Raw genomic sequence first — 13,524 nt, 5'->3', positions numbered from 1 at the left:
AATTGGAAAAGTGAAAGAATTGGAACCAATTGTATCATAAATGTTGCAGGTTGCCTTGGATAAAGGCATCAGCCAAATAAGTAAATGTAATGTAATTTCTTGCCAAAGAAGTGGACGAGACAATGAAATGCTAATATGCCTCCATTCTTGCATTCAGTGCTGTGAGGACACACACCTGCACAAACACCACAACTAGTTGTTTTTTTTTTTTTTTTTTTTACTAATTTGTTCGTGTGAAACACACAGAAAGATGCTCTATAGAGCTTAACATCTACAATAATAAACATTGAAAACATATTATGTCTTCAATGACTACAAAGAGAAAAGATATTGGGTCAAATCAAGAAAGATGCAGCTCAAATAGTGCTGTGAATGTCATTAGAAAGAAGGAGGAGGAAGAGGTTGGGAGCATGCAGTGATTAGTGTGTTTCTGCACCCAGCATACCACGAACCAAATAAAATTTAAAACCAGTGTTCAGAAGGAGAGTTAAGTTTTGTACATTATCAATATGAAATCACAGATGTATGTACTATTCTGTGCTGTCTAATTAGGTACCGAGTAGAATAGCTTAATTAGTTTATAGTATTACTATTTTTCACGTCTATAGTCAGTTTAAATTCATGTGAAAGCTTGAATTATATATCTGTAAACCCATAAACTAAGATGGCAGGTAAAGTAAGCCAATGATTTAAAAAATAAAATTTTAGGTTGCAGAACCCCGAATGAATACAAGGGTTGATTGACAGTTAGAACTGATGGCATCAGCATATCAGAAATCTGACAGCAAATTCAAGAATCAACTTAATAACACTGTGTATAGACTCTTGGAAATGGCAGATATACAGTGCTTTTGGCAAAAGGTGTACTTGCAGGTGTAATTTGCTTCTTTGCAATTGAGGGAGCCTTGCACACAGAGCTAGAAAAAGTGTTCCAGTGAGTTATAGGTGTGGTGGTAACTGAGCAAGTGTTGATAGTTGTATAGGAGGTCTTTGGGAACGCTAGACTGCTGGCATTGTCAGGTCCTATGCTATTTTTCAGGTTACCCAATGATTTAGGTGGATTATAATTTACAATTTGTAAATGTATGTGAATGTCTTGTGGATGGTTCTAGGATGGACTACAAATGGGGCAGGTTGAAACACTAATTTGCTGAAGGGAGTCATCGAGAGTAGGGGTGCAGTGATATCATTTTTTGACAGCTGATGCCAATGTCTGTTACTTCATTAGCAGCATAAGCCAATAACAAGTACCAATCCAAGTACTTACCTTAAAAAGAAAAAAGATTGATGCTAAATTTTCAACAGTAGAAATGCAGAAGACGGAGACAGTAGAAGCATATTTAATAAGGTGCAGTCAATGCAGCTTATTTTTTGATCAATTATTAAAGAATTACTCTTGTCAAAATTAACAATAAATTGAGAATATTATAAACATTTAGCTAACAGTAGAGAAATTCTCTTTACAAATAGGTATTACAACAAAAAACTGTACCCTGCTAATAATTGCAAACTACTGAAATAAATATATACCTGCTGCATGTATCTAGGCTTTTTAATTGTTAAATATAACACAACAGTATATTAGCTCTGTTGCTATTAGTCTGTTTCTTTTCTCATTTAGAGAGACATTCACACAGCAGACATAATTTGTTTGCATCTCATGCTTCTTCTTCTTAGAGTCACAAAAACGTGTGGCATACATAAAGTACAACTGGCAATAAATCAAAGGTGGAGTAAGCAGAATTTTAGCTGCTGTGGGAGCATTAAGAGATGATGTGCATAAAATTTGGCAGTTTTGCTTCTGGTATTTATGTACAGCACGAAAGGACAATCCTGACTGATGAAAAGAGTAGTCAACCGGTCCCCAGTGGAAGTTAGGAAAGCAGTCTATACCAATTTTAATAATAAATGCTTTCTGAATCGAATCACTTGTAATTTTATCACAGCATGCAGTCAAAACAGATTTGCTAAATATGACCTGGACTGACTTTTTGTGGTGTTTTTTTCAATTTTACTTTTTCAGGCTTTTGTGGCTCAAGGCCAGTTTATACTTCACACAGAGTTTGGCAGCTCTGCAAGCCCTAATACTTAATTCAGGTGCTGTGTAAAAATCGTAACTTCCACAGTGGGTACTTTTATGTAAATAACTCCCTGAGGGGTAGCCCCCACTGGGACAATCCGTAGATAAGTTTGTTACTTAGAATATCTGGGGAGCAGTATTACTCTGACCTTGCATTTTATAACTTTATATAAAATTAAATTCAGCTTGAACAGAGATGTTGTGGTTGTGTAGTATTTGGAGCTATGCAGTGCACACTTTTTTGATATTTTGAATAAATACATTTGAGCTGATCTGCACTTTCTCTTTTTGTGGATTTATATGCAAATATTCATCAGTGACCTTGATTTTCCAACCAGAAATTCACATGAATACAGTGAGTTGGGGAGGTGGGAAGTTGCAAGTGGCAACTCTGAAAATTCCCACGACACATGAGTACAGCAAGTGACATACTGTACATGGCTTGTTTTCATTTACACATTATATTTCTTGTGTAAAAAGACTAAATGCACAAAATCCTTGCATTATAATTACTGAATTAGTGGGTAGTTTGTGACAACAGGTGGTGCATTGATTGTTGTTACTGGAATGTTCACACAACTTTTCCAAGCGACCGCTCACAAACTGTGAACATTTTTTGCGTTGTCTCTGCATGAAGTAGGACTGCAGCTTCCTTGGACATCTGGACAAACATAAAACATTTCAGATAAGGGCATCTGAAGGAATATGAAGCTGAGTGGAGAGACCTGAAACTTTCAACTCAACTTTGAATGTTTAAACTAAAATAAATTCAGGTATATATTCTAAACAGGAATCTGGTTTAGACCTGTTGTAGAATTAAACTGCTATCTCTGGAATAAACTTGCAATAAAAGAAGAATCACAAGTTAATGAAATCAAACTAGTACACAAGCACTGTGTACCTAACAGATTGTTTTGCATAGCCTTTGACTTTGTCACTCCCACTCTGGTCCAAGATGTGGACTTGTGCACTGCTTATATCTATATAAATAAAACCATAATGCCCCATTTGTCTTTTGAATTTTCAGCTTTATTTGATGCTGTTTTTATCTGCTAACATTATTTCAACACTCAGACTCTATCTTGTTTATTATATAATGTGCCACCTGTGCATTAAACATCTCACTACACCTGACAAACTAATTCACAGGAACTCACAAGTCCAACCAGCATTCATTTTTCATTGCTTTTTTGTACCTATAATTTTCATTATCATTGATTTTTTTTTTTTGGCAGGTACCTCAAAGTGTAGCAACTCCATGCATTTTAGTCCAAGTCCCTTTTGTAATTTTCTGTTGCTTAAACTTGAGGTTTGGTACTGAGAAAAAAAGTTATATCATGGAGTTGACACCAAGTAACATAACTTACAACATTTTATTGGCTTGACATGAGTAGCAGTGTCAGTGCATCCTTAGATTATTGCCATAACTAGTTGGGTGTGAAGACTCGTGCTTAGAAAGTTTGTTTTTTGTTTCAGTCAAAGAAGCCAAGAATCTGGTGCCAATGGACCCTAATGGACTATCTGATCCCTATGTTAAACTGAAGCTCATTCCTGACCCCAAAAGTGAAAGCAAACAAAAAACTAAAACTATCAAATGCTCTCTGAACCCAAAATGGAGCGAAAGTTTTACCTTGTAAGTAACTCCTATTTATGCTTGTTTTGAGTCAGAGTTAGTCGGACTGGTACAGTAGGCACTTTAGAACGTGCTGTAGTATAAAGTCATGGAGCAAGCCTAGTTGGTACTTGGCTGGTTGTTGATTCTCTTGCTCAATTTCCTGCAGCCACCTCAAAGACTCTGACAAAGATCGCAGGCTTTCAGTTGAGATTTGGGACTGGGACCTCACCAGTCGGAATGACTTCATGGGAGCACTGTCTTTCGGAATCTCAGAGCTACAAAAACTAGGTGTCAGTGGCTGGTAAGAAGTTCAAGATTTTTTGACCTTTTAGGAAACTGCTGTAATTGGACTGGCATGCAGTCCTACCTTTACTCGGTCAATAACAAGACACTTTAATTGTAGGTTCAAGCTGCTGGGGCAGGAGGAGGGTGAATATTTTAATGTCCCAGTTCCCCCTGAAGGTGAGGAAGGCCGAGAAGAGCTCAGGCAGAAATTTGACGTAAGTGTGTGTCTTAATTGATATTGTTTTTATAGTGAACCCATGGTTAAGGGGGTATCTTTATGACTGTGTGTGGATAAGGAGTTTTGTTTCATCCTGTTTAACTAAGTCTGGTTTAAGGGAATTCTCTGTCATCTGACGTGTGTCTTATGAAATGTATAATGTTGAGGTCCTCCATTGTAAATGTGGAAGGAAGATGGGTGATTAATATGGAAGGAATGATTTTTTTTTTTTTTTTTTTTTTTTTACCACAGTCCTCATTTATGTATGTTTATTATCAGAGTGTTAAGCTTTGTGTGTTGCATTAGATCTAGGGACTGGATTCGCGTGAAATGATGTTAAAGTACATTGGTCTGGCGATCCATTCAGAAGAAGCACATGTTACAGCACAATCATATTTTGTGGAGCTGTTTCTGAGTTAAGGGAGCAACTTGAGTAATCTTTGGTGAACAAGGTCATGTTGCACAACTCATATCCTAATTTAACCCTAGATTAGATGCACTTGAATGGGTGTTGAAAAAATTTTCCTGTACCTTGAGTGCGTTCTGTGCTTTTCAATGTTAAGTTGGTCTTTTTGTGTGTTGTGACTTTACATAGCTGTCTATGGATATAATCAACATGGGATGTATGGATGTCCTCAGTCTTTAGTCTCTATGAAAGGGCTACACCAATCGCCTCCTCCTAAGGTGCCTTTGTATTGGTGTACTCCATACCAGAGGGTATGTTAGCTGTACTTTTAATACTGGTGTGGGGTTCAAGTTTGTTTTTATTTTCTACATATTAACATAGTTTATTGCAAAATGTCTCCAGTGTTTCCCAACTCTGACCTTGGCAAACATGTGACTGTTGAATTTCAATCCTACCAAGTACCACACCAAATGATTTTGGGCTTTTATTAAATTTCAGGCTTAATTCAATGTTTTTATGTGTAAAATAATCTGCAAATCCAGGATTTACAGTCATGCATTTTATTTATTACTTTATTTTATTTTTATTTATTTTTGAAAAATGTTTATTGCCTGCAAAGCTTTAATGGACTAGAAGTCCCTATCTGTTAACCCTACTTCATTTGTCTGGTTTTATAAGACTTCAGTTTTATAGCAAATCTTTTTGTCTCTCTTTGCATTTATTAGTATTTATGCCACAGACATTTTCTGTAGCTTTGTTGAATGTGTTTTACACTCCATTATGTGAAACAAGCTCTAAACATACCATACACTATGTTAAGTCCAAAATCCTTGTTAATGTACTTATGTTTCTTTCTTTCTTTTGTGCCTGGCAGATTTTTTGGGATTGTCATGCTAAATGCCAGAGAATTCCAAAATCCGAGGCATTGATTAAGCACTGGGTTACATGACCAGATTCTCTTTGTTGAGAAGTGAAGTATTCACGGGGCTGTTGATGTTCTTTACATTTTATTTAATTATTTATTTGTTTTCCTCAGTTTCTTGATTAACTAAAAATAGAACATAAAGTTATGTGTTTTGGCACTGAACAAAAACCTTCTCTATTTTGCTTAATCACAAGCTTATTAAAATTGAATAGCAACGATAATAAATAGGATGAAAGAAAAGATATAGCATATCAGCACAGGCCAGCTTATGCCACCTACTTCAGTTAATATAATGCCAATGTTGTACCCAATATGTAATCAAAACCCAGTTTGGTTTCAATATTTTTACTTTGAAGTAACATGCTGTACAATTTTGGAAAACAACACTAGCACTTAGTAAGATTATAGAGTGTGGAGTGCAAGGGGCACTCCAGCGCCCCAAACCCGACAGAGACAGATACAGACACAGGTTCTTTCATGCACACAGGCTTTTTATTCCTCTCTAGGAGATTCTTTCCTTTGTTTCCCACCTGCACAGCACAGTACAGCACAATAAACACAGTAATAGAAGCCGGAAGCAGCACACTCTGCAACCCTTTGTCTTCACTTTCTTTTTGTCCCTGTGTGTCTCTTTATCTTCCACATCCACTCCTCCCGGCAAGCGTCATCCTCTCCCTCCCAACTTTGGCTCTTTGAATGAAGTGAAGCGGTCCCTTTTATGCTGTACCCAAAAACACTCCAGGTGGTCCATCATCATGATCTGGAAGTACTGTGGTGATAGCCCAATGTAGTAGGGCTCCGCTGTTCCTGTAACACCCAACGGAACCCAACAGGGCTGTGTCAAAATCCAACTCCCATGAAGCCCTCTAGATATCCGAGGTACCGCTGCAAACCTGGGGGGCTGCCATCTAGTGCTACGGGGGAGGTAGTGCCCTATGTATATCCTCTCCCCTGATTCTTCCACTGTGGGGGCATCCTTGCCATCCACCACAAGAGTTACATAAATAAGTATTTCATGAAGAAAAACTTTACACAAAGTGAGGTTTTCTTTCATTGTTATTCCTTTAATAAACTCTTCACCTTTATACTTCAGAATAGATACCGGGTGACACCATGTAATAAAGCAGCTGGATGGGAGTCAGAATTGTTTTTTTATAGGCAGAGATCCTGGCACTTGTACACATGTACATTTTGTGCTGTGATTTTTTTGGGCAATGGAGACAAAAGTTTCAAAGTAAGGGAGACAAGTTTTGAGAAAGGCAATAATACTCCTAGATCATATTGCAAGAATAGTGGTTAACATGTGCAAGTAGAAATTTCATGGTTTGACATACATGTCACAATATTGCCCCACAAACCTGTAATCCATATTGTAAAATTAATTCAACTTCAACTGGGAAAGTATGTAATTTTTGCCAAGTGTGTGTAGTTTTACATTAGGATATGTTAATAAGAGAGACAACATGCCTGGCCAGTGTTCGCATGGAGTGTACACAATTTTCTTCATGTAGGCAGGATTTTGTCTAGGTAATCTGAATTTCTCCCACTAAAGATGTACAGGTTGGTATGGCCATTGACTGTAAATGTGCCTGGTCTGTATGAATGCGAGTGTTTTATTCAAATAACTATTGTTCTACCTACGGCTGGTTTACAGCCCTGTGTAAAATTCTAGAAAAGTAAGCCCCAGCTAACTGGAATAAGTTGGCTGTGAAAATTAATATATGAAATAATATACTAATGATAAGCATGTTACCTGGATACAAACAAATATAATCTCAATATCCATATTCCTGAAGCCAGAATACTGAGATAAGGTAATGTGCTTCGGTAAAACAAACATTGGAGCACAAAAGAAAGAAAAAAAACAAGTTACCCCATATGACTTTGTCTGTGTAAAATAATATCACTTGAAATAACTGGCAAAAATGAACAAGTGAACTGAAAACACAGTGCTTCGCTCCACTGTTTACAAACAAAACTTCTCAAATTTTCTCAGTCAATATTTGAGATAGTTGTTTCTGTTAGCAAAAGAGAAGATGCAATGTGCTCTTCTTGAATCTGCCAAAGATATTAAAGCAAAACCTTGACATACAGTATCTTTATAGCGCAAGTGTGCTTCAAATTATTATAATAAGTACTTTGAGATTTCCTGAGCTGATTTGTCTCAAAGTTTTCTTAGTTTCTTATAAAAGATGCATAGATGTACTGTTTTTTATTATTATTCCCTCAGTCTTGTTTGGTTTAAAGCACCTGCAATTACACTCCAGTTCTAAGTTTATATATCCAGTCATTGTGCCACAGTATGTGGAAGACTTGTATATTACAATTTTTGGATAAGGTAAAGTACTAGTAAGCTCTTCAATATGTATTGGAAGGCATGCCAAATAGAGAGTAAAATAATTTATTTGGGTTTATCAATTTTAAGACCAAAAAAATTTAAACTTTTTAATATATTTTAGTCTATGCATTAATTTTACAAAAACAATTCCTCTACTACAGGATTATGGGATGCCAGAGCCTATCCCGGCAGCATTGTTTTTATAAAAGAAGAAGCAATGATGGACAGGATGCCAAGCAAAATTCAATGGACATTGTAGAAAAGACATGCCAACTAGAGATTGAACTGGTATCTGAACAAATAAAATAACTGATGGCAAAAGGCGAAAATCTTGCCACTTTAAATACAAAAGCAGTGGCAATAATTTCCCTCATAATTAAACATAATATTGTAATTTATTTAATAAACTAGTCATTTAGCCCGTTACAATAACGGGCGCTAGAACAGTAGTGCATAAACATTAGTAGGAACAGTCTATATTAAATGGCAAGGGACTTTGACCTCATTCTTTTTGTTGGTCGTATTTTTCTTTCTTTCAGCATTTCTTTTGTTGATGTTTACTTGCTGACCGTTCTTTGTGGGCTGCCGCTGTGTACTGTGTGTCTTTAATTTTCTGTGACAGTAATACTGACTTGTACGTCCGCTGGCTTGTACGTCCGTAATATACCTTTAATTTTCTCTGGCGGTAATACAGGCGTGCGCATTCGGTAATATGCCTTTAATCTCCTCTGACAGTAATACTGGCTTGTAAGTGGCTGTAATATGCGTCACTGTATTGTGTACCTTTAATTTCCTCTCGCAGTAATACTGGTTTGTATTTCTGTAAAACGCCTCTAACTTTCTCTGACAGTAATATCGTGCATCGCACCGTGCCCCGCGCATGCGCGCTTCACCAGAAGACACACACACACACGGACACCTGGACGCACAAAGGGATTTTATTAAAGAGGATGACAGTCTTACTCGTACTAAATTCTTTATAAATGTATTGAATTAAAAAGCTCCTTAATGTATACCCATTTTATATGTTTGTGTGCTGACATCTTAATTGCTCTCATTCGCTGTAGCCATTGTATGACAATCCTACTACAAAGACAAAGCAGAATAACACCACCACCCAAACAGCCCACCACCATGAAATCGCACAAAAACACAAGTTCAGATGACTTGAAGTAGAAATGCATGCTTATAAATAACCTCCGATGTATTGCAAGGCTTTCAGACTTTTCCTTAACAGAAGTTCAAGTGCTGCTGGTGATTTTGTGAAGGTGGAAAGAGGGGGAGCAAAAATTAAATAAGTACATTTAATAAATAAATAGATAAGTTACATTGCTGTCAGGTGTGGCACCAATCAGCCAAGCATTACATGTGCACACATTGTGAGAGATGGTTAATCTCTCTAATGATCGTTTATGTATTGTTTATGGGTTCATTTAGGTAGCTGACAAGCTGGCTAATGTTAGCAAAAACACTGCTAGCAAATCAGATTGTAAAGTGTTGTCAGTGATGGTCCACAAGATGTAGTAAAGTGATGTGAGTTTTAAATCTTTTTGCCATGATAAAAACTAACTGCTGGTTATTCTGTGTTATGTTGTTTGAGATGTTTTGGCATACAGAGTTTAAAGTCTTTCAGATGTATTAGTCAATTATATACACACTTGTGTATTTACTTAAAACAATAAGGCTGCTTCTTAACATCTGTGCTACAAAATGATTGTGGCAAAGCATCTAACACTACCACCATGAAGCACGTCATCCAAAATTTTTGCAGATAGTTATGGCAGTTTTGTTAGCTTTGCTATCCAAGGGCACATGGGGAAGAATCACAACAAACAAGAACAATTGAGAACTTTATTCCTGGAAATAGGAAAATAGTATTCATGTCTCCTTCACTGCTTTATATGCATAGGAACCAGTGCTCAGTACTGGAACCATTTTGCTTTACCAAATGTATTTTGGTAATTGGTACACTAAGATGTTACTGGTAGTATATGCACACGCTGAACACTGTAGTACAGCAGGTGGGTCAAAAGGAGATGCTGGAGGGCTGCAGTAGCTACACATTTTTCATTTCAGCCACTTTCTTAATTAGTAACCAATTCCTTCTGCTATTGGAGCCTTTTTTCTTTTGCCTAAATTTTTATTAATTTGCTTTTTTAGTATTCATAACCCATAATTATTTTTCCTTAACTAGCAGCCAAGCAAAAACAAGGATGCAAAGCAAGCCAACGGATGTTTCAAACACTAGGCATAGCTGTAGATCCACCATTTTCACTTCAGCCAGTTTCTTATTAGAGCTAACTCTTGCTGATAGTGAAATGCTTTATTTAATTGTGTAACTTGTTATTGCTTTCTTTCTGCCCCATTAGACATTTCCAAATTTGTTGATTTTCTTATTTCTGAGAGCCACATCAAAATGTGTTGTGGACCAGACTAGATGAATATCTCACAGGCCTTCACTTTAGGGGTCACGCAGTGGTAGCGCTGCTGCCTCACACTATGGACACCTGGGTTCATATCCGGGGTCCTCCCCGTGTGGAGTTTGCATGTTTTCCCTGTGACTACGTGGGTTTCTTCCCACAGTCCAAAGACATGCAGGTTTAGTGGATTGGTGTTACTAAATTGGCCCTAGTGTGTGGTTGGGTTTGTGTGTTCGCCTTGCAATGGACTGGCACCATATCCATGGTTTGTTCCTGCCTTGTGCCCTGTGCTAGCTGGGATAACCTCCAGCACCCCCGTGATCCTATTCAAGATAAAGCGGTTTAGAAAACAACTGACTGAGCTACGGTTTTGTTTCTTTCAAGTATTTCATTGAAACAGATAATTGTTTGATGAATGCAAAGATGCAAATTGAATCAAGCCACTGTTGGCAGGGTTGCATCTTATTATTGTCTGATTGCCAGTTAAGGAAAAAGAAACCACTTAGGATTTTGAATTTTAAAAAGCAAATAATTAAAGCTAAGGTAAAGTGTAAAGTATGCAAGAACATGGCTGGAACTGAAACCTTCACCCACTGGAGCTCTCCAAGATCTTAGTTAGCGGCTTTAGTCCTGTCTGCTTGTTACAATTGCTGCCTGCTTTTCTGCTATCTTCATGGCCTATGGATTGGCCAAAATCTGCAGCTTTAAAACGAAAAGCCAGCAACAGTGGATTTATTTATCAGGTAATACTTTCAGTAAAATGAATGTGATAACTATGTAAAACAGAAATATACTTACAAGTAACCAATGGTCGTGGTGGTCTGCTGTATGGTATTTTCAACTTTAGTAAATTCACCTTTAATCTGAAACACTAAGCACCACTGACTTGCTGTATATGAAACTTGTTTACTTTTTCTTGAAACAATGTACTGCTTATGTTTTGACATTTTTTGAAGATATGCACAGTTTAATTCTTACCTTGTCTGCTATTGATGAGTAATTAAGTCATTTTCATTATCCGTATAAGATAAAATGTTATTTTGTATATTTTGCAAAGTGCCCCTGGATTTCAGTCAGTGCTGGCATAAAAAAATGCCCCTTTAAGAAAATTACTTCCTATTCTACCAGTAATGCTATGAAAAGTAGGAACTTACTATCTTTGTTTCTGAAATGATTAATTTTTCAATCAGGTCTCAGATTTAGACATTGGTGCCAGCAGAACATCGCAGTGTGTATTAAACTTGTACTTGAGCATCCCTGGATGTGCTACTGTACACTGTCTTAAACCACACCTGTAACTGAACACACATTGTCCTCTGTACTCATTAGACACTGTAATGGTACACAAGTACAGATCCATTACAACATGTGCTTTCTAATTCCAGCTATGCCAGTGTATTGTTAACCTGTTTACCTGTAAGACGTCTCGAGGATATACATTGTTAAATAATGTTCAGGCAGGGAAATGTTGCAATACTATATGCAGCATTCTACATCTGATGTTTAAATTACAGTAATCCCTCCTCCATCGCGGGGGTTGCGTTCCAGAGCCACCCGCGAAATAAGAAAATCCGCGAAGTAGAAACCATATGTTTATATGGTTATTTTTATATTGTCATGCTTGGGTCACAGATTTGCGCAGAAACACAGGAGGTTGTAGAGAGACAGGAACGCTATTCAAACACTGCAAACAAACATTTGTCTCTTTTTCAAAAGTTTAAACTGTGCTCCATGACAAGACAGAGATGACAGTTCTGTCTCACAATTAAAAGAATGCAAACATATCTTCCTCTTCAAAGGAGTGCGTGTCAGGATAACAGAATGTCACATATATAGAGAAAACAATCTCTAGCAAACAAATCAATAGGGCTGTTTGGCTTTTAAGTATGCGACGCACCGCGGCACAAAGCTGTTGAAGGCGGCAGCTCACACCCCCTCCGTCAGGAGCAGGGAGAGAGAGAGAGAGAGAGAGAGATAGAGAGAGACAGAGTTTGTTTTTCAGTCAAAAATCAATACGTGCCCTTCGAGCTTTTAAGTATGCGAAGCTCCGTGCAGCATGTCGTTTCAGGAAGCAGCTGCACAAAAGATAGCAAGATAATCTTTCAGCATTTTTAGACGAGCATCCGTATTGTCTAGGTGTGCGAACAGCCCCCCTGCTCAATCCCCATATGTCAGGATCAGAGAAAGACAGCGCAAGAGAGAGAGAAAAGTAAGCAATCTAGCTTCTCAGCCATCTGCCAATAGCGTCCCTTGTATGAAATCAACTGGGCAAACCAACTGAGGAAGCATGTACCAGAAATTAAAAGACCCATTGTCCGCAGAAATCCGCGAACCAGCAAAAAATCCGCGATATATATTTAAATATGCTTACATATAAAATCCGCGATGAAGTGAAGCCGCGAAAGGCGAAGCACGATATAGCGAGGGATCACTGTACATTATAAGTTCTTGGAAGCATGTTTAAAAGATAACCAGAATGAAAGCAGATTCCTTTAATCAATCCTTTGATATTTTTAGTTAACAAAATTGTTTGGACATTTTGTTGTAGTGGAGCCTTCTTTTATGTTGTTCTGAGCTGTAAATTGGAAGTTCAATTTACATAGACATACATTCAATTCAACAGTTCAGACATACTTTCAATTACTAATCTGTTTTAAAACATACAGATTACTTTTGTTTGCCTTCCATGTTTGTGTGGGTTCACATTAACAAAAAATTCTAACATAGAAACCAAGTTACAAAACTTTTACAGTAGGGTATGGGAAAGTGAACTCATTCTTGTATTGAAAGTGAACATGTTTACTGTTCTTACCATGAGATGTTAGTATTCAAGTTCAGAAATAGTAAATAAAGTAAGAAACATTACAGTTAAACATGGACTAAATTAAAGAAGCTAGCTTGCATTGTTAACATATTTGAAATGAAAGCTGACAGCCATTGTTTTTGAAGTGTCTGGGATATTGAGGTATTTGCTAATGTGTGAATTAATGGCTGTGCTAAAAATGGACACCCATGTAGCTTTATTTAATTTTCTCTTTCCCTGTATTTTAGAGAGCAAAGATTGGCCCAGGTATGGAGAATATAGATGGTTCCTCCTCCAATGCAACTTCTAAATTTGACAACAACGGGAACCGTGACCGTGTGAAGCTAACAGACTTTAACTTCCTTATGGTCTTGGGAAAGGGCAGCTTTGGAAAAGTGAGTCTTGTGGTTCTGGGTATCATCCATCTAGACGTAA

General features: G+C 37.3%; 1 protein-coding gene across 2 annotated transcripts in view; it reads left to right on the top strand.

The window, feature by feature from the left end:
* Positions 1–13,524, top strand: part of prkcba (protein kinase C, beta a) — a 98,577-nt gene that overhangs the window by 55,627 nt on the left and 29,426 nt on the right. For both annotated transcript variants that reach the window (XM_051933342.1, XM_051933341.1), the window contains exons 6-9: positions 3,557–3,713; positions 3,862–3,996; positions 4,099–4,195; positions 13,338–13,484. In XM_051933342.1, the coding sequence (XP_051789302.1) occupies positions 3,557–3,713; positions 3,862–3,996; positions 4,099–4,195; positions 13,338–13,484 (536 nt within the window). The remainder of the gene's footprint in view (positions 1–3,556; positions 3,714–3,861; positions 3,997–4,098; positions 4,196–13,337; positions 13,485–13,524) is intronic.

The sequence above is a fragment of the Erpetoichthys calabaricus genome, chromosome 11 (assembly GCF_900747795.2).
Source record: "Erpetoichthys calabaricus chromosome 11, fErpCal1.3, whole genome shotgun sequence".
In the NCBI taxonomy this organism is placed as follows: Eukaryota; Metazoa; Chordata; class Cladistia; order Polypteriformes; family Polypteridae; genus Erpetoichthys; species Erpetoichthys calabaricus.
This window is presented reverse-complemented; position numbering and strand designations above follow the sequence as displayed.